General features: G+C 41.7%; 1 protein-coding gene across 4 annotated transcripts in view; it reads right to left on the reverse strand.

Annotated features, from left to right (window-relative positions):
• Nucleotides 1-27,375, reverse strand: part of ADAMTS2 (ADAM metallopeptidase with thrombospondin type 1 motif 2) — a 209,701-nt gene that overhangs the window by 37,165 nt on the left and 145,161 nt on the right. For all 4 annotated transcript variants that reach the window (XM_079966473.1, XM_079966472.1, XM_079966471.1 and 1 more), the window contains exons 5-10: nt 22,623-22,706; nt 12,843-12,999; nt 11,944-12,049; nt 10,223-10,366; nt 6,187-6,319; nt 3,328-3,441 (exon numbers count right to left, since the gene is read on the reverse strand). In XM_079966473.1, coding sequence (XP_079822599.1) covers nt 3,328-3,441; nt 6,187-6,319; nt 10,223-10,366; nt 11,944-12,049; nt 12,843-12,999; nt 22,623-22,706 — 738 coding nt within the window. The remainder of the gene's footprint in view (nt 1-3,327; nt 3,442-6,186; nt 6,320-10,222; nt 10,367-11,943; nt 12,050-12,842; nt 13,000-22,622; nt 22,707-27,375) is intronic.

The raw sequence follows: 27,375 nt of genomic DNA on the forward strand, positions 1-27,375 counted from the left end.
TTGCCTACCCCTGGTCTAATCTTTTGGGAAGTAGCTTGATTTATTTCAAAGGCAATCCAGCACAAGGAGAGGTGGGTGGTGTGAGAGTTCACTCATCACTCTATTTCCAACCCATGGCTTATCTAGCAGTAGGCAGTACAGTTATCACCTTCCCAATTATCTAACAGCTGAAAGATAAGATTCCCCACACAAACTCAACTTTTAGGTAATGTGAATGGGTATGATGAAGATGCTACCCACCCCCCGCTTCCTCTGCAGCAGCCTAATAACATCATAAAATATGTATACATTCAGGCGTGTTGAGAATAATGCAAATGAAAAACAGAGACTTTCTGCAAGGTCAAATCTGCCATCTTGTTACACTAGCAATTCAAATATAATTTTGTATGTTTCATTTTGTGATATTTGGCTTAGGCATATACTGTAACCCTTTCTTCAATGCACTTCAGATTTTATTTTATAGGAGCCATAATTCAGTTGTTGTTAACACATATATTTTGTGCTACAGTGCAATAGAAGAAGAAATCCCCAGGGAGAGGGAATTTTCATCACTGCATTATTATTTTTGTTCTTATTAGGCTCATTACTTCCATTTATTTGTTCTTGTCAAGAGTTGTAGTAAACTATCAGGCTTTTTATTAGACTAACTGCATAAGTGCTAATTGTTTTAAGGGGCAAAAAGAAGAAGCTTCGTTTAGAATTCAGAAGCATTGTTTTCTTGTTAATTTGCTCAATAAAGTGGTTGTTTAAATGTATAGATTCATTTTACAATGAGAATGCTAAAGTCATTAATTAATAGGTGTTCATATGGAAAGAAAAACAGACAAGGTATACACAAGGAGTTACTCTAAAGTGAACAAAAAGGTTTTGGAGCATGCATCCCCAAACTCGGCCCTCCAGATGTTTTGGGAATACAATTCCCATCATCCCTGACCACTGGTCCTGTTAGCTAGGGATGGTGGGAGTTGTAGTCCCAAAACATCTGGAGGGCCAAGTTTGGGGATGCCTGCTTTGGAGGGTCAATTCAAACCTACAAACAGCAGCATGGAAACATGCCCACCATCCCTTGCATGGCACTGATGCACCACAGCTTGGGCCATCTACCTGAGCCAAGGTTCACTGTTGGCTCCAGCATCAGGACAATTGTGTCCAAACTTATGCAGTCCTCTGTATTATTATACAGTGGTACCTCGGGTTACAAACGCTTCAGGTTACAGACTCCGCAAACCCAGAAATAGTACCTCGGGTTAAGAACTTTGCTTCAGGATGAGAACAGAAATCATGTGGTGGCAGCACGGCGGCAGCAAGAGGCCCCATTAGCTAAAGTGGAACCTCAGGTTAAGAACAGTTTCACGTTAAGAACAGACCTCCAAAACAAATTAAGTTTTTAACCTGAGGTACCACTGTACTAATTTTTTGAAATTGTTCTTCCACAACTTGTTGTGACACTTCACAAAATTCTGGTATATGCTTCTGGTGCGTGTGTGACCCCCAAGTTCCACACACTGCTCATTGTTTATCTTCAGAATTATGCACACGGTTAAAACAAAAAAAAGTAAACTACTTTTGGATGAATCATATACTCCGGGTAGCCGCGAGATGGCGGACGGATGGGGATCTGACAGCTCCAGCTGAGCGCTGTCAGATTCGGCTCCACAGAGGGTCAAGGGAATTGTGAGAGCGACATGCACCCCCAAGAAAGCCCCAGGAAGAAACCTGGGGTTTTGAGAAGTCCTGAGACTGACAACAGCAGTTTGGCAAGCTCCAGTGTCTGCCTCCGTGCTGGAAAGCACAGAGTGGGGGGTGGGGAGCTGAAAAAACCGGTCAGTTAGGTGACATCGCAACCCTGCAAAGTGAAGCTTCTGTGCCAGTCTTCTACAGTGGTTACTTCTCCAAAAAAATCCAAGCAAATCCAAGCAAAAATCCAGCAAGGGTGAGGATTATTTAATTTTAATAATTCGGCAAAAATGGGTGTTTAAAAAAGAAGTCTGCTCCTGTCTATGGGCATTTTATTATGCATGCGAGGCAGTTCAAATCCTTGCGACGGGGTGAGCTCCCATTGTTCAGTCCCAGCTCCTGCCAACCTGGCAGTTCGAAAGCATGCCAAAAAGTGCAAGTAGAAAAATAGGTACCACTTCGGCAGGAAGGTAAACGGCGTTTCTGTGCACTGCACTGGTTCGCCAGAAACAGCTTAGTCACGCTGGTCACATGACCCAGAAAACCTGTCTGCGGACAAACGTCGGCTCCCTTGGCCAATAAAGTGAGATGAGTGCCACAACCCCAGACTTAACTGTCAGGGGTCCTTTACCTGTACTTTTAATGAGTAAGAAGGATTACTGATTTCACACAGATTTTCTTTAAAAAAACTAAAAAATACCCAATCTGGATCTTTAAAGTTTTATTTTAACAATGAACTTGACATAAACGTGAACTGAACCTGAGATGTGACGAACTTGGATCAGAATTTAAACCTAAAACGGATTATAAAATGCCACCACTCTCTAGTGCTCCTAGTTATTGAAGAACATAATAACATAGGAAGAGCCTGCTGGAAGAGCCAAAGGCCCATCTTGTCCAACACACTGTTCTCACAGTGGCCAACCAAATGCCCACGGGAAACCCATTGGTAGGACCTGGGTGAAACAGCACACTCCTTTCCTAGGATTCCCACCTGTGTTTCATTACGTTTCCCACTGGGACCCCATCCACACTATACATTTAAAGCAGTATCATACCACTTCAAAGAGCTGCCTTAGGGTGCTTAGAATTATTAGACCCCTGTTGCTACAATTCCCAGAGTTCCCTGGGAAGAGGGACTGATGGGTGAACTACAGTGGTACCTCAGGTTACAGATGCTTCAGGTTACAGACTCCACTAACCCAGAAATATTACCTCAGGTTAAGAACTCTGCTTCAGGATGAGAACAGAAATCGTGCAGCAGCAGCGCGGCAGCAGCAGCAGGAGGTCCCATTAGCTAAAGTGGTACCTCAGGTTAAGAACAGTTTCAGGTTAAGAATGGACCCCCAGAACGAATTAAGTTCTTAACCAGAGGTACCACTGTATTCTAAGAACTGTAACTCTGTGAGAGGAATAGGGATCTCAGCAAAAACATTACACTTCCCAGTATTCTTTGGAAGAAGACATTGCTGCTTAAAGCGATATGATATTGCCTTAAATTTATAGTGCAGTTGGAGACCTATGTTTTTGATCCCAAACATAATTTCTCAGAAGATCAGAAGAGATTATGGTGTTTTGCCATTTCCTTTCCTTCTTCTTATGCCTACTCCTTCACTTCATACAGTAAGGTGCTATCTTACAATATCTTACCTTTCCAGGAGCGCACATGGTTCCATCCAGTGGAGGTCCTTTCTTTGTTTTGCAGAAATAAGGGTTATCGGGATGACTACACCATAGTTGTTTGCATGGATCAAAGGTACGGAACTAGAATGAAAGGATGCATGACCATAAGTTAACCTCTTGATTTTTACATACTAAGAATGCTCAGTTAGCAAAGGTTGTGTTGGCAAGTGAAATATATTACAGTAGACTAGCCTTATGAAGGCAGAAATAAACGTTGCTAGATTCTGGTCAGCCAGAAGGGGACACAGAATAGTGTACAGTGCTATGTAGGCTTTCAGAAGCTTTCAGAAGCCACAGTGGATCCAGAAGTGCTCCAGTGCTACATACCAGAATGTACAGAGACGTTTGAGCGCTATTTATGTCCCACCATTCCGCCTGCCACCCCAGAAGTCATAAATCTGCCAGTCATCATTAAATCAGCGTTGTCAGCATTCCATTTTAGTCAGCTCCCTGGTGCCCAACATCCTCCTCCAACAACACTGGATGGATACTGAATTAAATGAGTATTTATTCATTTATTCATAAAATGTCTAAACTACCCTTCATCCACCCAATTCCAGGCTGGTGTACAATAATAATAGCAAGCCTACTTACTATAATAATAAAGCAACACAACATCTTTTAAAGAACAATTGAGAGAGGAAACAAAAAATAATGGCCATTAAGCAGAGGGCATAAAAACAAACTGGATGAAAAAATGACCCCCATATTGGATTTTGCTCAGTACTATACTGGAACTATGCAGCGCAGAGGATCCTACTATTAAGTACAGGCTTGGACTGTAGATCAGTGTAGGTGAATTTTGCAGTTCAACCACAGTAGACTGCCCACAAAGAAGAGCAGTAAAAGTATGAAGATTATCAGTGTTCAGGCACAAGAAAGAAGAGATATTTCGTTCAGAGCCAGGGGAACATAGCGTTCACAATACACATCACCACAGATGTGGTTTTCATTCCAGAAATCCTTACACATAAAAGAAAGAAAAAATAGACCACACCAGCTGGAAGTTGTTTTGTGTTTTGCTTTAGTCCTCACTGTTGGAGATACACACATCAGGGTCAGGGATTGGGGGTGGGCAGTAAATTTTTACCAGGTGTCCTAAAGACTACACCACCGAGGAGTTGATCTGGTTTTAACTAGGTCCAAACGTTCTGTTCGTTATGTGTACATGATAAGAGGAATGCATTGGTCAATGGTCATACAACCAACACAGGAAAGCAATCTGTTTTGTGCCATGCAAATTTGCAAATGTAAATAAACACAGTTCCTCAAAATGACCTTATGTGTGCAATAAGGCAGAAACAATGGGCAAGAAAGTGATGACAGCAAGAAGGGTATATTCTTGTTTGAAGCTCTGCCTCTTCATCATCACGGTTTCACATTCTACACCCCAAGGCTAAGCAACTCAGACTGTTTCTGTATCGTCAGTTGAGTATCCCCAAACCTCTATCTAGGGGATGAAAACGACTTAGGAAGAGGCTCATTTCTTTTACAGCAGATTCATTTTTAACATTTAAAAAGTGTTACCTGCTTTAAGCCTGCAGGGACAGAACTGGTTGGAGAGCTAAATGAATGTCTAAATAGTCAGTGCATCTAACAATGAGCAGGATCCCTCCTCATGTGGGTACAGTGCCTACGCATGGAGGGAACCCTATAAGGCTGTCCCCCACCCCCTTGGCAAGCATGTAGTTTGCACAATAAAGGAAGTCAAGCAATGGGAGGTGAATGCATGCAACGTCCATATCCTCCATCCAGCCCCACCCCAACCCCACTCAGACAACTAAATAGCTACGCTAAATACTTTACTGTATGTACTAGTTGACCCCTCCAGATCTGGCAGCACATTGTATGTTACATAAAGCTAAGTCACAGTGCTCTTTGGAAAGTGATCAAGAGACACTTGGATACACTGATGACAGAGTAAATGCCAACATTGATGATTGAGCACCACCAAGTGGAGGGGCTTCTTTCTTGTGAGCCATCCACACGCATGGGTGCACCGGCTATAATATTTTTGATGCAGCCTGGATTTCGAGATGAACTAGGACTGCTGTTTGGGCTGGGAAACTGTCCACAGAAATATTATTTGGCTGCAAAAAAAAAAAAAAAAAAAAGGTCTGGAGGAAGCAGAGCGTATGTCATGTACCATGTGCATCCCCTCCTGATGCTAGTATCAGGAAAGAAGGTAAAAATGAGACTCACACAGGAGCAACTGGCCCTTTTCTTATCATTTCAACAGGACATCCACAATGCGGGGGTGGGGACAAAAGATGGAGGTATATTTTGGGTTGGAATCCCAAGCCGAAAGCAGACGCTATAGTGCTAAGTTAAGCCATCCTGGCAAACCTTTTTTTTGAACTTGGAAATGCTGAATGGGTCATGGCAGGGACTGACATCTGCACCCCATAAGAAGCCTAGAGGCTCCCCCTATGTCTGAGATCATGACAGGGAATCCCTGTGCATGCATGTAAGGCTGTATTTTCATAAATGAGAACAGAAGCCACTGTACAAAGTAGGGTTTGGAACTCCATTTGGGGGCACTGAAGTGGTGAAATGTGATACTCCCTCTTTACCATATTCATTCGGTTTTCAAAACTTCCTAATAAAATTAGGGCATCATAATTTCTGGATTTTCAATTTCCAAAAGCAGGGTGTTTACACGACTTTCTGCAACACCTCAGAGCTTACTATTGCGCTTTCTTTTCTGTCAGTCAGACGCATGACCCTTCTTCCGAGGCTCTAGTTTAACGGCTCTTTAAAGCCATTTCAGTGACAGCTGCAAAAAGGCCCTGGACAAGGTACAGCAAAAGTCGGTTAAGTACTCACAGCTGTGCACATCATGTAGCCCAGACCAAAATCAAAGCGGCACTGCTCGTTCATGGAGTAGTGGATTCCTGGCAGCTGAGGCAGGGAAGGCCAGTCGTGATCAAATGGATCATCACGCAAACAATCGTAGGAGCTGAAACAGGCAAAAATTACAGGCACAGATGGGAATGTGAAATTTTTACAGTGTTTGAGGTTTCGGTTCAAATTTATTCCAAGCAAAATAAAGGGCAGGTTTTCTCAGAAATGAGTTCACAAAGCACAGTTAATACCTTAGGTTACACTGAACATGGCATTCACTATGCTAGATTTGCCTCTGAAGCTGGTCAATGTTCTGCCCATTTTTATGCCCCTAAGTTGAAGGGTAGGTTTATATTCTAATTTATAGCCTTGAGAAACCATCTGAAAAGAATTTTTTTTTTTGTTAAGTTCCTATAAGTGGGGATGAGACCATTTCTTTCTGTATCAATTTTTTTATTCTTCATGTTTTTATTGTTTGTTATTGGAGTCATCTGTTTAATAAATAAACAAACCAGTTAACTGATGCTGTACCCCCTTTCTTTTAAACTCTATTACAATTATTGCTACTTCATTATGTTGTTTAACATTTTATATTTGGCTTTGTATTTGTTGTCTTATGCTGGTTAGGATTTTTTTAAAAAAATCTTTTCTGCTAAGCCTGTAATAAATAATGTGTTTGAAAACAAAGTAGGGATAAGGACAAAAGCTTTAATTACATTTCCATTTGTGAAATTTGTGCCAGCACTGTGTCTTTTAAGGAAAAGTTTAGGAGGAAAGGGCAGTGCGATCATCCAAGAATATTGACTGCCAAGCTTCACAAATAAATGATTCTGTGCCTGAGCCAGGAGTACATACATATAAGAAGCCAGGGCTCTTTTTGGCCTTTTGCTTTCTTAAGCACACTCAGGTCTGTTTCACCGTTACATTTTTTACTTTCTACCTGAAACTATCTCTATAGGTTTCCTTTCCAGGCTGAGGGGGGCAACAGGATTTGCCACAAGCCTTGCTAAGCCAGCAGAATGCCATATACGCAGCCGCCATGACAGGTATGCCAACAGGGTGGCTAAAATGGAGTCAATCTGTGGGTGGTATGGGGTGGTGTTGGAGAACAGCACACATATTCCATAACCCTTCATTCCACCCTCATGCCTACTGGTACTTTACACTAGCTGCAGACCTAACAAAAAGGATTTCCTTCCCATTGACTTAAACAGGAGGAAACCATTTTTAAAAACAGTTGACCCTATGTTGATGATTGTTCCACCCACGTCACCATGACAGAACAAAGGATATGGGGTAGCTCAGCATATGTTCACAGCATAGCAGCACAGGAGGGAATAGGGCATGTGGCAGGAAGCTATGGAACTCTGGTGAAGGGAAACAGGGTAAGAGGACACTTTTGTACACAACAGTCTGGCCTCACAGCACACATGGGAACTTGAGCACACCGCTAAGACTTCTCTGCCTAGAACCTCACCTTGGTACTCCAGACACACCAAATAGCTGAAGGTGTTCCTAGAATGGTATTGGTGTCATAAAGGACACTGCTCCTCTTACCCTGCTGTCTGTCAATCACTGTCCAAGGTCCTGCTGGGGCAATTAGTTGTCAAAACCAAACACGAGTGTCTTCCGTTTCCCAGATGCTGTTCAGTAAAGATTTTGGTATTGCCACAAGTGTTGTTTCTTGAGGATCCCTTTCCCACTCCCTAGTATGATCTGGCTTCAGCTGCCTGTAGGATGGATTTCTGAAGTGGAATGGGGGCAATTCACCCTACTATATGGTATTTTTGTATGCTATTTTCTCAAATATATGTGTCTTTATGCACACTTTACCCTTGTATATGCATTTTTGTACACATTACTTGGTTGGAGAATTGCATAGCAAATTCAGAAATATGCAAATTTTGAAGGATGACTGGGTTTTTAGTTGGTGTACTGTTTTGGAATATTAATCATGTTCCTATTATTATTATTATTATTATATATTTTTTAAAAATGCCCTCCACAGTGTCACAAACAAAACTAGGAAATCAATTAGTGCTAATGGCACATCCACTGCAAAGTTTTGTTTTGTTCTTCAGTTCTGCTGGCTTCTAGAAGGAATGAAAATAAGGGAAGGAATATTATGGGACGTAGCTTATAGAGATTAAAAAGGAAGACTGAAGGAGAAAAATGTATTATAAGGTGACTTACAAAGCACAAAGTCAATAAAAATCCCTCAAAACAAGCAGATAACAATTCTAACCTTGACAAGGAGAATAAGCACATTTAAAAAAATCAAGCAATATAAGATAGTAGAAAAATTATAGTGTATTTTCTAAAAGCAAGTTTCCATAAAGGACATTGTATATTTTTCAAATGGCCAGTAAGAGACACACACTGACATGCATCAATCTTCTTCTATACAGGAGAAGGCCCCATTGAGTCTTTGAGGGTGGAACTACATATTGCATTAGCAAATGCGTTTCCAAACTTGTCCTGGGAATGTCCAAAGCCATCCCTCCTTCCTCACCTCTGCCCCACACTTCTAGTTGATTTATTTCAAATACTAGTGAATAGAGAAAACAATAGATTAAAATAGTCTGGGAGGTCAGATGCAGGGAAGGAGTGCAGGGGAAGGATCTGCCTCCACTTCACTGATTTCTCCTGTACATGCTCACCTCTATAACTGCCTTAATGTTAGAGGGCAAACATTTTCCTTGCAGTTTATAGTTTCACCATAAGCAAGAGCATGGCCCTTTATGCACATCTTCATAAGAATGGAGGGAAGAGGGAGAGACACTCTCTAAGACTTGCAATCCCAGGTCATGAAGGGCTTCATAGCTCAAACTGCATCCTGACAAGGAACCGATTAATTGTTGGTGGCCAGGCCTCAGGTGAGTTTCTCCCTTCTTGACAGAGCAAGTATGTGGTTTGCAGGTATGTGGTTTGCAGGTACTCTTAGGTCAAGCATTGCTCCTGAAATCTCTAGGAGTAACTGTAGCCAGAAGTGAATCTTCATAGCTGTCTGCACCACCTCCTTGAGATAGTAACCTCCAATTTCAGTTGCTGTAATATAGGCCTGCTATCGAAGGTGGTCCAGAATTTTCTGCAGCCCACTTGTTAACAGGGGTTGGGCTATAGGGAGCATGTGTTGGTGATTCTTCATTTTGTTGTTAAGCCTGATTCAATGTATTGGTTATGACCTTTAAACTTCTAAAAGTCCTAGGCTCAGCAAACCTATGGGAGCATCTCCTTCCATATGAACCTGTCAAGCTGTTTAGATCTGCCAGTGAAACTTTGGTCCAAAATTCATTCTACATTAAATAATATCTACAACATTCTATACCACCAGTTGATGCTTCAGAACTATCTTCAAGAGCAGTGTATTACAATAGTCAATCATCAAAGTTACAAATGCACGGTGGGTAATTATCTTTCACAATATCCTCTCCATACCTTTGTTTCATCTTCAAAAGTCAGCACCATACATTCGTACTACTGGTGATGATCAAAGGATCATTTTGTTTCTGTTCTTTTTTATTAAAAAGAAGAAGAAGCTGGGGCATGTTCGCTTTATGTAATGAAATGTAGCTTTAAAAAAAGATACTGGCATTGTACAAAACTCACATTGATTCCTGTTTATTTTAATCTGTTCTTGCCAGAAGCCACTCCTTAAAATATTGCTGAAAGAGAACTGAGAAAAAGCTGGTGCTGAACTCTGAGAAAATACTTTTTTTTTTTTTAATTGTTGCCCCATGTACAAAAATTTACAGCACATGCCTATCCAGGTCTACTCAGATGTGCATTCCATTGAGTCCAATGCAGCTTACTCTCAAGTCAAGTGGGGTTAAGACTGCAGCATTTATTTATTTTATAGCTCTTATACCCATTCCCCAGCGAAAAATAGTTCCCATATTCCTAGCAGGATTGTTTTCTTTTTTAAAAACCCAAGACTCGATTGAATGGTGGTCTATAAACACTGCACTTAGAATTTCACTCACAACCTCATAGGTTCCCACTTCCTCAGTGTACTCACTGGAGGTATCTGGTCAACTCCTGCTGACTGCATCGAGACCAGTGGAAGCGGTGGAAGGCAGCCTGCACAAGAGGGGCCATTATGCTTCCCATCCGGACTTCATCCCCGCACCTGTTTCCTTGGCCATCATGTTCCATGCCTAAACTAGAGGAAAAGGTAGCACAACAAAGCCTGTTAAAGAAGTCTTACTCCTTATCGTTTTAATAGAATGGTGGAGTTGCAAAGAACCTTGGAACCAGGATCTGCAATAAAGGATACGACTACCAGCATCCCTGGCAAACCTGTAAATGGAGACAAAGCTCAGGAGCAGCAGCAGGAAGCAAGGAGCAGCTGCCATGAATCTGGCCTCCAGGCACTTCTGTGTACTGGGATGGTGAGCAAGGTAGCAGCATCACCTGGCCAGCTTCCTGGCTGCCTTCCTCTCGCCATGCTCCAGATTTTCCATGTCTATTTTAAAATATGGCACACATAACAAGACACAATATTCCAGATGCAACCTCACTAGTACAGAATACAGTGGAAGTATTTTAATTTAATTTTATTACATTTACATCCTGTCCTTCTTCCATCATGGCAAGGGTCCCACATTGTCACACACCCAGAGACTGACCAGACCCAGACCTGCTCATCACATTCCTGCAGACTATATTGTAGCATGCATACACCTGGGGCCCACACCCTTCTGATAATGCAGCCTATGATTAAATTAGCTTTTGAGTAGCCCCACTGTTAAGCTGGCTCATGTCCAACTTCTGAAGTCTGTCCTTAATTACTTTCCCCATCATGTTTCATTTAATTTTTTCTTATATTCTACTCTTTCTTTGAGAAGCTAAGAGCAGCTTACATGGCCTGTCAATGACCTCCCACCCAGGCACTAATCAGGTCCACACCCACACAGCTTGAGGAGTGCTACAGCGCTCTTGACCGGCCACTAGGCCCATTTGTCAACGAACAAAATTTGGATGAAGTTGGAGACTTCTTAAAGAGGATTTATCATTCCACCACAACACTGCAGACATATACTGTGAAGCAATATCTCATTCCCCTGTCAGAGAAATGACCTTTCATCTCCCTCCATGTTCTTTTTAGAGGAAGATTCAGGAATAAATGAAAAGAAATGCATCAAAGATATAGAGAGGCAAATCATGTGTAGATTCTTAAGAGGACAGGAAAGTCCTCAGTAATAACTAAGAGAAGAAACAGAAAAGTGTCCACAGGCTATCCTAGTCTAATAGAAAGTGTTGAGGGAAAATGCATCTCTGAGAGTCCTTATTCTATTGAGATGCTGAAGGTATTTCATTCAGCATTAAAAATGAGGATTTACTACCACCTTCCCGCCTAATGACATCAGGTTTCATCCATCGGGCACTGTTCTCACACAAGATCCCTTGGAACAAACATTAACATGTTTGCTGTGCAGGAGAAGTGCTTTGGTAAGCTGCGATTACATGCCCATTCCAAGGTAAGGAAATAAATCTAAAGAACCTGTCATCCACCAAACTGAACTGGGTCTACATATTGTAGGTCCAGCCTTCCAGTGTCTGCCATTGTGGGCAAATAAGAATAATGAGAAAGTTTAAGAGGCCACTGGCAGGATGCCATTTATGCACGGTGGGAGGTATTTGGTTTGATCCAGTTGCACTAGCCAATCCTAAAGGCAAATCTCTAGTGGAGGAATGGTGCATGAATGGAGCCATATACCACACATAAGTGCTACTTACACATGTCCAGTTTCATGGGCTACAACAAAGGCTGAAGAGAAGCCATCTTCATGGTTAAGTGTGCAACTTCGGACTGGATGACACATGCCAGTAACTGGAGCATAGCCTATTAGGGAGAATGTGAGATATGAAAAGATGCATGTAAAAGAACTCTTTAAGTATGCCAAACAGTAATAAGCATTCCAGCAGGTGTCTTATTTAAATAAGTGGGAAATAGAGGAAAACATTGGGGGGCGAGGGGGCAGGGGCAGATGCTCTTAGGCAAAAGGAGCCCACAATTGACAGCAATTGACTGGAACCTCCCAGGGATCGACCAGTTGATCCAGATTGACCTGCTGGACATCCCTGATCTACAAGATACAATGTTGGCTACCCTTGGTCAGTGGTTAACTGAATGGCCCCATTAAATCCTAGTGTAGGTTTGGGAAAGAGGAAAAAGCAACGATGAGCTACAATTTTAAAATCATGTTGCTGGGTTTTTTTAAGGCTCTCTAGAGAAATAACTAGGCACTCTAAGCCCAGTACTTTTGGAAATTCTTGAGTGTGAAATGGGTTCTTCAGTCAGAGTTATATTTGAAGAACTATTCATGCTTTCCAACTGAGAAATCTTGGCTGTTTCCAAAAGCACTTGCACTGTATTTTGGCTAGTCTGCTAACTTGTAAGACTTCTTTAGTTTGGTTAAGATTTAAAAGAAAATATCCCTCAAATGCCTTTGAAGCTGAAAAACAAATTTGGATTAAAGAAGTCAGAAACAATCAACAGCAGAGAAATAGCAATGGGCTAAATTTCCCCTTTAAGGCCAAATATCAGATGGTGCTAAAAGATACGAGGGTGAGAGAAGCATGATCTAGGAGCCATACCTTTTGTGTGATGGACTGCCCTTCAACATGGAACTTACCTTGCATACCGGAGGGGCCAAAATCCTGTCTAGTGAGAAATATTGCGTGGTCATGATATTCTGCATGCCCAGTATCAGGTTTCTGTTGTAAGTAGGCCCAGCGACACACATTCTCTAAACTTTGAGAAGGGTTACCGATCTCAATCAAACTTGTGGACTAGATCAAGAAAGAAAGAAAGAAAGAAAGAAAGAAAGAAAGAAAGAAAGAGAGTTACAATTTGTTTTTTAGCCAGCCTGTCTTAGCCCAGAGCCTCTGGAATATATATGTTCACTTCAGCACGGAATTACCAATCCATTATGGTAATGGTACAACCACAAACAAAGGCCTTAGTCTTAAGCCCACTTATTTATGGATAAAAGTAATTTGTTCCCTTTTACAGTGGTGGTTACTTATCTCACAAGAAGACAGAATTGGAGTTGATCTTACACAAAGGAAACATAAATCTTCCATTTTAGATGCGTTTTGACAAAGGCATCTCATGTCTATGAAGTCAAGTGGGACTTAACATACCAGAGGATGGGAAAAAACCACAACTAAGTGCAGTGCTTTTTTTAAAGCTCTGAGTTGCCAAACATTTTAAAGAAGGGACCACATCAAATGAATATTGTATTTTGGCTGCTTTGCTAGACACACTAATATGGGACAAAGAACAGCTTCTTATGCAATGTTTTGTACTGCTGGAAAATTAAAATACATAAATGCTGAATCAGCTGTGAAAGCCACAGGCATCTTTTATTTGTTGCTTGTATCACAAGTGTTAAATACGGCATTTATTTAACACTTCAAAAAATGATGAAGTGGGAATATATACAATTTTATACTTGGGGGTCTATACTTTACGTAAGAAGCTGCCCTAAGGCAGGGTGTGCAGGAGACTTGCAGGCTAGATTTGTGATGCCCATCCTCTAACTGCACCTATCAAAATGAAAAAGGAGTAATTCTGCATAAATTCTGTCCCCCTGCCCCAATTTAATATAAGCATAATGGATTATCCAAATTAGTCTCCTTCATAACCTAATCTGTTTTATAATTCAACAGTTACATGTAAAATTCCTGGTAATATAGAAATTATGGTAGGTATTCCTTTGTGTGAAACAGCCTTATTTGGCCATGATAAACTAATCAAAGAAAAGAACCACCATAGAATTACTCCTTATTGATATTGGTAGGAGTGACAGTAGTCTCCCCACAAGGAGCTGTGCTCCAAATTTCAAAGACTGATGTTTGTGTAAGTACCATAATTTGATCTGAAAACCAAACTGATTGGTCAAGCTGTCTTGTATTCAACTGATGGCTCATCCAGATTTCCTGTTGCCCTGCACTTTCCAGGCACAGATCTGGGATTTAAAGCTCTGTTTCCAAGCATAGTTTTTTGTGTGTATATGTGGGTTTGTTTGTTTTTGCCCCAGTGCTTTTCCTGAGAAAACCTGTGTTTTACTTCTGAATCGGAGCAAATGGCAATTGGGTCTAAACCTTTAACATTCAATGACAGACCCATCTATTCACAAAAAATTCACTGTACCACTAATGTGACCCAGTTTTGACAGTGCACTATGGCCAGCAGCTCTCATTCAGCTGAAGACTGAGGAATAATCATATTGTAAATAAATGCTGAGTATACCAACTCACAGGGGCATAAAACTGTGTGACTACTTGGCACATTAATTTTCAAACATACCAAGATAGTATGATAAGCTATGGAATAATTAAAGAAAGTTGATGATATATAAATGGGTGGTTGATTGTGTATGAAACTGAATCTGATTTATATATATATATATACTTCTTGTAAGCTGTCCTGTGAATGAAGTGGAAGGGGAAAGGTATATATTTTGTTAAGAAACAAAGGATACATTTCCACCCCAAATACTCTTGTACAGAGGGGAGAGTAAACTTGCAGCTGGGAGAATTAATATAAGGCCTGGCACTGGACACTGGCATTTCCAACCTTTTGCAATGTTCTACTGGCTGTTTCTTACAACATTTAAACCTTCCCAAAATCTGGAAGTGCATCACATGATGCAGTCTGGATTCCTTATCCCTTACACCAGAGGTGAGGGGCGTCTGGTCCTTCAGGTGCCAAACCCTCAGCAGCCCTAGCCAATGTGACCAATGGTCAGGGAATTGTAGTCCTTCAACATCTAGCAGGCACAGGTTCCCCAGTGAAATTAGAATCTGGAGCCATTTGCAATGTTGTCAGAGATGCCAAAAATAATAATATTGCAATAGTAGAAAACGGTACACATCTGAGGAAGCTCTTATACATACATGAACGCTCCTTTGTTCAGAAGATGATAACCCTGACTGTGCACCAGAAACAACTACAGTATCCCATCACCAGACACCCTGGCTGGCATCTATCTCTTATTTATTCCCCCAGCATGACAACTATGATTAGCACATGAATCCTAGTATCTGCTACCATGGGGGAGTTCAACACCCACCCACCACTCAAATATATATATGTGTGTGGTCGCTGCTTCAAAATGGTTTCCAGTGCTAAGCATGGACTGCAGGACAACAAGCAACTGTTTTTGTTTGTTTGTTACTTTTGCCCTGCAAGATATATTTCAAAATTTCTTCTGGCTTTGAAGAATGTCTCCATCACTACATGTGAAAAATCTCAGCCAGCTGTCTCTAGTTGAAAACAGCTTGGTTGATCTGTGTTGTCTCACGCAGCTATACCACATGTAACGAATTGTTATTCAGGAAGCTTCCCAACGCCCTTACAAATGAGCCTGAGCAGATACAACTGAACTGCCAGTTTTGGTGGTGAGCAGAACCATACTTTTGGGGGTTGGGCAGGGAATACAGATTGAATTCTATCCTGTGGCATTCAATGGTGTTTAAGATGCTCTTACAGCATTTTGGATTACAGTATATACTATCTGGAACCTTTTAATTCTTGCGGAAAGAAGAGAAAAGGAACAGGTTCTGTTGCTAGCAAAAAAATGAAGATGGCATTAGCATTTATTTAGGCTGCAATCTTGTTGACATCCACCTAGCAAGCAGTAAGTTTGACTGACCTCAGTCAGGTTTCTGAGTATACATGCTTAAGACTTCCTTGTGAAAACAGAAATTGCTGGTATCCCTTTGTCTGGAGTTATCTGCTTGAATCCCACTAGGTCCAATGGAATTGCTAAACGTTTTTTTTAACAGGCATCTGGTTGATCACTGTGAGAACAGGATGCTTGACTTGAAGGGCCACTGGTCTGATCCAGCAGGCTTTTCTTATGCTCCCTTAGTGAGTGTGTTTAGGATTGCAGCCATTGTCCGTTCCAGAAAATACTACACTGCAATATACTTGCAGAAATACCAGGTTGTTTACAGACATGTTTCTTGAGCATTCGTCCTGTTTTGTTTGCACAAAGTTTGCAAGGATACTATAGTACATCAGTGGTTTACTGAGTACAGTATTCACTCTGATTTGTTTAGATAGCATTATACAATTTTGCATTCAAGCAACTGTAATTCCACACATTTCCTCATCACTTTCCTGATAATTGAATGAATAAATTAGGCTCGTTGTGCAACAGCAATGAATCCTACCCAGGATGTTGGGCTGTGACCTGGGAGACCACGGTTCAAATCCCTCCTCAGCCATCAAGCTCACTGGGTGGCATTGGGCCAGTCACTGTCTCTCAGCCTAGCCCACCTCACTGGGTTGCGAGGATAAAATAGGTTGGGGAGAACCATGTGACCAACCTCGAAGACCTTAAAGGAAAAAGTGGTATATCAATGTAATAGAAATATAGCAACAGTCTGGATGTGGTCCAGCTAGGAAGGTCTTCTCCATTTCCTGCGTTGTAGGGGGTTGGACTAGATGACCCTCTGGGGTCCCTTCCAACTCTACAATTCTAACACCAGGGATAACTCCATACGTACATTGCATATGTTAATGTGGCACTAATGCTAACCTTGGGGGAGCACCCTGGAGCTTCTCCTATATGCACAAGGAGTTCTAGAAAAGAACATCGGAGGAGTCTGTCAGGTGAGGCCAGTGGCCCACGTAGTCCAGCTTCCTGTCCTCACAGCGAGTAAACAGTTGCCTATGGAGAGGTCAATAATCTATGAAGAGTGCACCTCATCTGCTCCCAGCTATTTGTCAGAAAACATCTAAACGTGGGTTTAAACATCCTCAAAACATCAATTCTTCAACGGTTCTTATGCAGTCAAGGGAACACATTGCTTTGCTGAGTGTGACCCAAAACATTAGATTAAATGATATTTGGGTATGAACAACAGAGTCTGGGATTGCTCTAGTGCCCTGTACTGATATTTTCCTTCCTCTAAAGCATCTGGAACCAATTACCGTCAGGAGAAGGATTCCAGATACAATGGAAAACACTGGTCTGAGTCACCAGCACCATGCTGAGGTTTCTGAAGAAATACTAGTTCAAAAATGTAATAATCTATAAAATCTTGATGGGTTACTACATCCCATCATACTGGGGAAATAAATGTGAGCATATTTCCCTCCCTCCTGATCCGCGGGATTCTTAGATCAATAGAAACTCATGTTACGGCAAGTATATTGTAATCATAAAAGGGACGGAGTCTTGCTCTGTGGCAAGACTCTGTCCCTTGGCAATGCAGGTAAATGGCTTATACCAGATCACACCAGCCCAAGGCTAGTTGATTGACAAGAGCTCTTCAAGGTCTGAGGCAGAAGCCTTCCTTTCTATGGACTGATCCTTTCAGCTGAAGGTGCCAGGTTTTGAATTTGGGACCTTCTTCATGAAAAGCATTGCTATTCTGCTCACTGATGTCTCTGTCCCAAAACCATGGATTTAAAATAAAGCATTTTAGTATTCAGATATATTTCCTCAGAAGAACGAACTGAAGTTTCTTAAGCCTTGGTTGAACAGAAGCAGTGTATCTTACTAGGTTCTACTGCTACAGGCACTATAGCTAGTTATGGCAAAGGAACATCTTCATCTGTGTAGGCCTCACACAGAAGTGACCTTAATAAAGCTCTTCTGAGAGAGTCTCGGCTTTACCGCAGGTCCAAAGGGTGGTGAATAAGGCAGGAACTTCTAACTCCCTGCAGAGTGCAGAGGCAGGCTTGTCTTCCTAACTCACTGAAATCATTTTGGACCACGGTGAAGGCCATCCTGTTTAAAAGAGCCTTTTCTCTTGCTGGGTGTGGTTGCCTGGCACTTAGATGTTAAGGCATGCTTTCATTATTCTCTGCTATTTATTGTTTTTAATGTTTTTTAAAGCAAAATTCTTATTGCTTGGGGGAGCACTGCTGAGAAGCATGGTAAAAAAAATTAAATTTAAACAAATTAAAAATTAAAAATTAAAACAAATATTCAGTTTTTAAAGTGAAGGTGTGTCCCCCCCCCAACCTTTGAATTGAACTGGGCATTAGAAGAATGGGATATGATGGGTAGGATCCTGTTTAGTGCTGCTGTTGAGTTCCAGCTAGCCAGCTATACTCCATTCCATTTCCCCTCACCCAGTTTTCTGTCCCCTCCAGTACGTCAGCATTCTGTGCCCACTAAGCATGCTTAGTCCACATTGAGCTGTATATGAAGTCTCCTCCACCCTCCTTTAGGGTCGTCCCCCCATATATTCTGGAATTTTCATGGGTCGGCTGGCATCCCTTTTTGTCTACATAAAAATTCCTACTCAAATAATAAGTTCGCACTTAAGGATATATGGTTATTCAATGGTGGCAGCTGTGGCCAGCTAGTTCCAGAAAGCAATTGGAAGTCCTTTAGATGCCTTTGTTTTATCTTGAAAGGGAGACTTTCAAAATGTATCCATTAGGTGGTGCTCCAGCTGTAACTTCTGACAATTCTATGCCATCCTTGAGAATACATGGAAACTTCCCGGGGATAAATACTCATCTTGTTAGATTTTAAAAAGAGCATTGATAATACTGTTGATAGTCAAATTGAAGAGCAACATAGCACCCAAGTTTGAGACAATAAAGAAATGTGTTCATTTGCCATCAGAAATGACTAAGGGAACTAGTTCTTTTCAAAATATTTTCCTCCAAATTGTTTACTTGGCTTATTTGATTATTTCCCTCTGTCATATGAACTAGGCAAGTTATTATGAAAAGAAAAGAAAAACAAAGCATCTGGAACCCATGGTAACAGATCTCACAACAATAACAAACAAAATCAGAAAAGTGTCATTTTGGGTTTAAAGGATTGTGAGCTTTATTTCATGGCAGTGGCTTATTAGATTTCCCCTCTAATACTGTAATATAAGTATAACGCTCAAGCAGAAACGTTATATCAATAATAAAGTATTAGACAATGCAGCGACTGACAAGCAATGTAATTTGGGGTGGGAGCAAGGGGAAGAAAACATGGCATGCTGTCAATCTCATAAAAAAGGGAAATAATTTACCATTTACAACTGGGGTGAAGGGAAGTGAGTGTGTAATATGTAGCTGTAAGGACTACATTACACTTCTACTCTAAAGTATGTCCTGAATTCCAGTTCTGTTTCTGAGGGCATCTGCATCATGCTTTGAAATCTGGCTCTAGAGAGAGAGCTTCTCTCCCTCTTTCCGCTAATGGGAATAATGGCCGGCCCCAGGATTCTTTCCTCACTGATACAAAATTCCAGCTTTCACTTCTGATTGGAAACAGATTAAGAGAGTGGCTGGAAGATGGCTAGGAAGAAAGATGCAGAAAATGATTCCACTGGAGATTTGGGGAAGATGTCAAGTGGTATGAATGACAGGGAACTGGCAAGCACCTGTGGAGAACTGGCCGAGGAAAAAGAGATGATCTGAAGAATGCAAAGGGAAGGGATACAACTTAAGGATGACATGCTGAGCAATGAACCCAACAGCCCCTCACTGACTGGAGATGAAATTTATTCACACTTGGGATGTCAGATTATTTCATCAGAAATGGAAATGAGAGCAGAAATCGACACAATTTGCTTGCTCACCCAAGAACAGAAACAAAAATTGTACAAATGAAGACAACTAGCGTTCCAATTCAGTATCACAGATTGTTTGCTTAGTCTGTGAAAGTTACATAAATAATTATGTCATTCTCTGCCTTGTTTTTGTCATTTCCCTTCCATTAAAATGCATTGAATTATGCAGTCAATAACAAAGTGAATGATGAAGGTTTTAGTGGAATCCAAACCATAGCAGAACTGAAGCAGAGCTGATTGCGACAAACACAGGATGGGACAGAAATGTCTGCCTCTTGACATTCTTCATTCTCACCCACACTTGTCCCTAATGCACCCATAATCCCTTACACAAAAAAACTGAAGATTTTTTTGGGGGGGGGTCGACGTTGGATCACAGCAAAATGCTGCACTCCAGCTTGGCCGGCTTGGCTATTTTGTTCCTATCCAAAATCCATCATAACACATTTTGCTGGAAGCAGTGAACTTGTGGGGCGGGGGAGACAACTACTCAAAGTTGCATTAAAAATAATTTTATGAAATCTTACAGCTGCCTTCCTTGGAACTGCATCACAGTCTAAAGGAGAAAATCATCTCTCAACATTTGGTTCGTCTCTGTTTCGGGTAACATACAACTTGCAATGAACAATATGGATTATCAAAGGTGTTTTTAAAAAAATCACAAGAATAAACAGATATGGAAACCAAGCTCTTGCCGTGATCTCCAACCCTGAAGGCATCACTAAAGCTGGCTATGCCAGAAGTTAACGCTAGAGAAATGGTGGCCAATTCTATAACCCTGGAAGGTCATCTTGACATTGTCCCAATGACCACCAGTGCATTTTGCCACACAATCCAAACCCTCCACATTTCATTGTGGTATTGTATAAAATTTATACAAATTATACTATAAACCCTTCAAGACTGGGCAAAAAAGGGACCACTGAAACTTCAGGATGTTTTCAAACTAATGCATTATGTAAATGCTGTGGACCAATAAAGAAGATCATATTTATATAGCATTTGGAAGAATGGAACATTGTTGCAACAATGCATTATCACCACCTTTGGCTTCAAAATAATATTTTAAAATATTCTATATTGTATCTTGCCATCTGTAATATTCAGCTATGTATTAGCTGGTGTTGGATAAGAGAACCATTCAATCTGGCTTGCCTCAATTTCAGTTAAAATTCACTATAAACTTTCAAAATAGCATAATAGAGATCTTTGAACAACTATACCTGTTTGGTCAATTTTCTAAAATAATTAAATTTCAAGTAACTACATTTTTCTCAGCTATGAGTTTGAATTTACTTACGCATTTGTTTTACTGTGCCAGGTAATATTAGAAACAAATACTGAAGAAAATGGTTTGTTAAGAAATCTCCAAGCCATTGAGAAACTAGTTGCTATGCAACATACAGTACTGTTCAAGTTATCCTCAACATCACAGGGTGCATTGTATGAAATAAAACAATCTTCTTCATAAAAAACTCAAAAAGGGTTTTGTTTAAATCTTACATATCACTGTGGGAAAAAAGTAGCATATCCTTTCATACATTCTTGACAGCTGCTGATCAAAGATGTGTGTATTGTGATTGCTTATTTAGTATTTTTATTTTTATTGATAATCAGTGATAATTCATTGGTAACATAAATGTTGTTTTACTCATATTTTGTTTTCCTTTCCCTGAACTGAATGAGATTCAGATCAATCTTTGTGTGATCCAAGCTGGTCAAGATTAGGGATGCTATAATACTGTAGCATGTTCAGTTGGAGAAACAGGTTACATCCTATGCCAGTCCTAGTGAGTAGACCTGATGATGTTAACAGGCTCAGCTAATTTAGGTTCATTAATGTCAATGGGTCTATTCTGGGTAGACCTTAGTTGAGTACAGTTCTATAGTTTTGCTTGCATATGCAAAAGCAGAAGTAAAGGAGTGCTCATCCTCAGGGTGAATTTGTCCCCTTCTCCCACTCCTAGCTGTATCATACTTACCCCATGAATCTTGCCCAGTACATAGTGATTTTCTACAAAAGAACAGGTAGTCTCCACTGGGTGGTGGGATTATGTGATAATAAGCATTCTCTTGGTGAATTCGATTAAGCAATATGGCTGAGAGACCTCAGCAGCTCCATGAGATCTGAACCAGTGCTCAGCTTCCTTTGGAGGAAAGAACTCTGGAAATGTATGCTGAGTTGCTAAAATATCTGATTATGTACAAATGTAGACAATAAGTAAGGAATGTAGGAATGCAGCAGCAGCATACAGAGACTGTGATATTAATCTCAGTCCAAGTCCCAACAGAAACCTGCAGTTGCTTTTCTCAAGTCTCTGTTTTCAGCATCAGTCACAAACATATCTTTCCAGGCCTCCTTACTTACATATCTGACTCTGTGAGCTACTGACCTCCTTCCTTCCAATCCTTCCTTGAAACTCACCTTTTATATGAAGCCATTGATACAATCCCCCTATAGTTTTGATATATATTTTTAAGAAATGAAGGGGGAAAGTCAACGAAATCTTCTTCCACAATAAAGACTAAATATTGCTCTCCCCCCCCCCACAAAAGTGCTACTAGAACTTTGATAAAAAAATAAATTGCCCAACAAATTTCAGTGGAAATCTCTCTGAGGGGCATACGAATGCAATTTGCTGAGTCCCCCTAGTAAGGCAGCATCTCTCCGAAATGAGTGAAGCACTCTTTTCTCTCTCAGTCTTTGCAGTGCCTCAAGATTCCTTCTTGTGTTTGATTAAATATGATTACTTTGCTACTAAACTCATTCACAAAAACAAGCAGTATAGGCCACAAGAGAATTGCAAGACATGGTTTAAAAAAATAAAATACTGTAGGACATTTGAACTGATCATTAAAATTACACTTACTTTCCCGTGGCTCAGCATGATCATTCTCACCAAGACAACATTAATTTGGGCACCTAAGGACTCATCGTGATAGATTTCATTAACCTGCAAGAGGACATAAAAGCATTAATTATGATTCCATATGATAACAGGACTGAAATAGACTAAAACAGCATCCTTCAACCTTGGGTCTCCAAATGTTGTTGGATTACAACTCGTACCATCCCTCACCATTGGCTAAACATGATATTGTGGTCGACAAGTTTAAGAAACACTGTATGCCGGGGGGGGGGGGAGAGGTTTTTAAGAGACACATTTTTCTTTCAAGAAAGAAATAATCCTTTTAGGTTTTAAAAAGAATATCATTTCAGATATGCAACTTTGGAAGGCCTGCTGACTAAGGGATCAAATTGTCTTGGGCGGGGGTGGGGTGTAAGATTGCAAACGGAGAGCCCAAGTGGTAGAATTTCAAGCTCTCGCTTTGGCCAAAGCAATTGAAGTGTGCCAAGCTGCAGAAATGACACCAAAAGAAGTCAATTTGCTGGAAGGAAGGCATTCTGCTCTGCCTGGTAAACAGGATTATGCCTTCTATTAGCCATAGCAGAACACTAAGAGATATCCTTCCCAAGCTAAAGTCTGCAGAGTGCATACACGACAACAACAGATGGGCCTATGGAAACAAACGTCAAAAAATGAAACACTTTATTAGAGTCTGCAAACTAAATCAGAGTAGTAAGAATAATGTGCAGAGAAGGTTGCAGGAAGAAGGCGACCCGCATTCGTGCATTGCAGCAATCCACATCAGCAAAGGACTAGAATCTTTTATTGCAGACAAAAATGGCAGCTCAGTGAATTTTGAACTGGGCACTGGATCACAAACACATGTGCATTCCTGAAAGTGTGTGCTGGGCTGGAGAGACCAGGGTTTGAATAGCAGCCATGAAACTTACTGGGTGACCGTGGGCAGCTGCCCTCTCCCAGGTTAACCTTCCACACATGATTTAAATGAGATAACCATTTGGGGTTCTTGGAGGAAGGGCAGGATCCACAAGCAAGTAAAGGGCAGAATACTTAGATATAAGCTGATTTAAGGCTGGTGCATACTGCCCTGCTCATGGTATTTGGGGATAAGGGTGGAGCATAGTGTTATCTGGTGGGCCTCCTTCTCTACCAGTGTGTGCTGAAGAGCCTACCTGGTAGCTATGACAGCACACTGAGCAGCTATGAAAGGCTGGGGCTCATCACAATTTAAATTTCCCACAATGCCTTAGAATGATGCATTGCTAGGGGCATTGTGGGAAATTTAAATTGTGATCAGACCCAGCAGCTTAGAGTGACAGGCTAGGGAAAAAAATGAAGGGGGCCAAGATGGGACCAGCCAAAGTGGAAGAGCCACGGCATGTGCCCATTGGTTACACACGCAAGGGCCAACCAGATAGGATGGCACCATAGCTCAGTGGTAGAACATGCATGCTGAAGGTTTCTGGCACCTTCAGGAACAAACGACCAGATGGCAACTGCTGTGAAGGAGCTGATGCCAGCCAGAGTACAGAACACTAGGCTAGATGGACAGACAGAGTGACTGACTCTAAGAGAGCTGATTATGTTCCACTTTCATTGGCAGCTTGAGGAAAGGCAGAGGGTAGAAACTGGATAGCAATTGTACTCTGTACAACAGAAACAGTCTGGCATTGCATATACAAATCTGCTCATAAAGTATCAAGAGGCTGGATTACCTTAAATTTCTATGACCGTATAGTAAATGTTCCAAATTTATAGCCAATGTTCCAAAATCTAAGTTATCTGCTTCTGAACAAAGTTTTTAGAAATTCCACAAAACAGATGTCCTGGCAAAGCAAGCTTTTTAACATTGGAGGGATCTTTGTCTCCTCTTTGACAGTAATGTTGGCTTTAGAAAGGTCACAAACTTTCTGCTGGCTTCATGACCGGTTTATATTTTGTTGAGTTCCTCCCTCGAGCTTTTGGCCTTCTCAACTTTTGCCTACAAGCTACAGTACAAAAATGTTCTGAAAACCTGCACTAAGTGCATAAACAGTTTTCACCAGCCTTACATTAACACTGCAGTCTCACGATCACGTCATGTGTTTACAGCACAATGACCCAATAATCTGTGCAGTAACTTCTTACATTGTGAATATAATTTGGGGACAAACCGGGGAGGAGACCCAAAATTCATCAGTTATCTAAATTCTGTCTTCTACTGCCTTGTTATTCCTCCACACTAGTGGTTCGAATGTCAGACTAGGGCTGAGGAGACCTGGGTTCAAATCCCCTCTTGGCCAAGAAGCTCATTGGGTGACCTTGGCCAGTTGCTATCTCTCAGCCTAACCTGTGAAGATAAAGAGAGAAGAATCCATTTTATACTCTCTTGACCTCCTTGGAGAAAAGGCGGAATACAAATTAACAAGTAAAAATAAATTTTATGGGTTCCACGCAGCCAAAGGAGTATGCTGGGGGGGTTGTGGAATGGGATAATTGGGATGAGGGAAAGCACTATAAACATTTTAGGGTCTAATGTTGCACAGCTGAGGTGGGGGGGGTGTGAGACAGTGGCAGAGGCTGGCACTACTGCTGACATATAGAGACCGAAATTGGGTAAGAACATTACCCAACTTAAAAGCTGCAGGTTGTTTTCTCCACATAACTGCAGAGCTTCTAAAAAGGGGAGGGGGGCTCCTTTTCCAGCTAGGAAACTGGTGCATATACCTGTGTCCGGACAATTGCCCACAAGAGCTATTTAAAACAGCCCACCTCCAATGCACAGCCCAAGATAACAAGCATGGGTGACACCTGCAGATGCAGGCAATGCTAAACATTACAAATAGCATCTCATCATCTGGGGAATTGAAGTAGTGCATTGCGGTAGCTATGAAGGCACCATCATGGGATGCATGTTCGAAAAAGATGAATAAGCAAATAAGAGGGAGAGCGCTTAGGGAGGTTAAGCCGAACTGCATGACTCCGGACACTTTTGCAAAGGCTGCAGCTTCGGTTACTTACAGGGGTGACAGGGCAGAACTGGAAGGCCCTTCAATAGCTGCTATTCCAGCAGCTGTGGCACAAGTCTCTGCTCCTGTCACACGAGTTGAAGCAGGGGAAAGGATCAGGCTTTTAGCCCACAGCAGTGAAGGCTGCAGAGGGGGCACTATCCAGATGTTGTTGAACTCCAGCTTCCAGCAGCCATGGCAATGGAAGACACAGTGTTGGAGTTCATCAGGGCAGGGCACCATGTTGGCTCCTTCCACCTTAGAATCTGCTGGACTAATTGCAGCATGAGCCTCTGCCTGACGGTGTGGTCCTTTGGAAGGTCCTGTTCACACTGGAGACTGCTTGGGTGGTAGAGGGCAGGGCAGGTGTAGCTCCTTCCCCTACCAGGCTATTGCCTACTGAATGCATGAACTGGGCTTCTTCTCTAAGGTGCTTTAGGATTTTAAAAGAGACAGGAGAACACCACCCCCTAAGCCTACGCTATCAGAATTCAAGCCACTTTCACAACTGGGACCACAGTACAGTGGCAGATCATCGGCTCTGCATACAGAAGGTCTCATGTTCAATTCCAGACATCTCCAGGGAGGACAGGAAATGTCCCTTGCCTGAAACCCTGGAGAGATGCTGCCAGTCAGTGTAGAAAATACTGAGCTACATGGACCAGTGGTCTGACTCAGTATAAGGCAGCTTGCCATCTTGCAACCATGATTCTGCTTACAAAAAAACAAAAACCATTCAAGTGTAGCACTCATAAGATTCTTTTCCACAGCTGAGCTTAGATTTACTTTATGAGTTTTCTTGAAATTGTCAGTTAGGCAGGGAAAAGTGACATTTCTGCCCTTTGTACCACCTGGGACCTACTGTTCTCTTTCAACCTGCTGCATTTAAATCATCCAGAGAAAGCATCGCTCTCACACCTAGTAGCTCACACTGACATATCAAAGGCAAAACCTGAATGGGAAAATTGCCAGCAAGGAACTCTGTTTCATGATATATTTATTAGCTTCTCATCTCCATATCCAAATCCAGAGGGTCCTCAAGTTGTTGATGGCCTTCATGGCATGACCCTCCACGGTATGCAGGTGTGACTCTACTCTCTGCAAGATGTGAGAGAACCTTGGCATCACACTGAACACTCAGAGCACTTGCATGGGCTATGCAAAGTCAGAGATGCTACCCCACTCTCTAGCTCCAAGCTCAGGAGATGGGGAACTCACCACAGCTGTTGAGGTGTGGGGGAAAGAGATCCTCATCATGGCAAGTGTGACAAGGGAATTTGTGGGCCCCTGTGACATCCAGTTCCTAACATTTCCCCCCCAGCCTTCTAATATGCTCAAGAAACATGAACTCAGAGTGACACAGGTAGTTGATTATCAGTGTCAAGGAACAGGGACTGTTCCACCCAATTTTGTTCCCAAGTACACTCTTTTCTGCTTTCCCAACTCCTGACTAAGGGAGACAAAATGGCGCTCTTCACCATGGCACTGGGCAGCCCAGTCCTCGCTAACAGATTTTGCCAAGAGTGGGAGGGGAGCAGAGCTTCCAGAGGTGCACTACAGTGCCTGAGGTGCCATGAAGTCTAATGAGCCTTTCCTCAGCATGTGCTCTCCGTCTCATCTAACAATGAATGTTTGGATCATTTCAAAGGTAAGCAAGCTGAAGTTTCTAGACGAGATCCAAAAGATCCCTTTGAATACTCATGAAACACAGCGTTAATGCAGCCACAGATAATGCACAGCACTGGCAGCATGGAAGTGAGTAGCCA

Source organism: Podarcis cretensis (genome assembly GCF_951804945.1).
Source record: "Podarcis cretensis genome assembly, chromosome: 2".
Taxonomy (NCBI): Eukaryota; Metazoa; Chordata; class Lepidosauria; order Squamata; family Lacertidae; genus Podarcis; species Podarcis cretensis.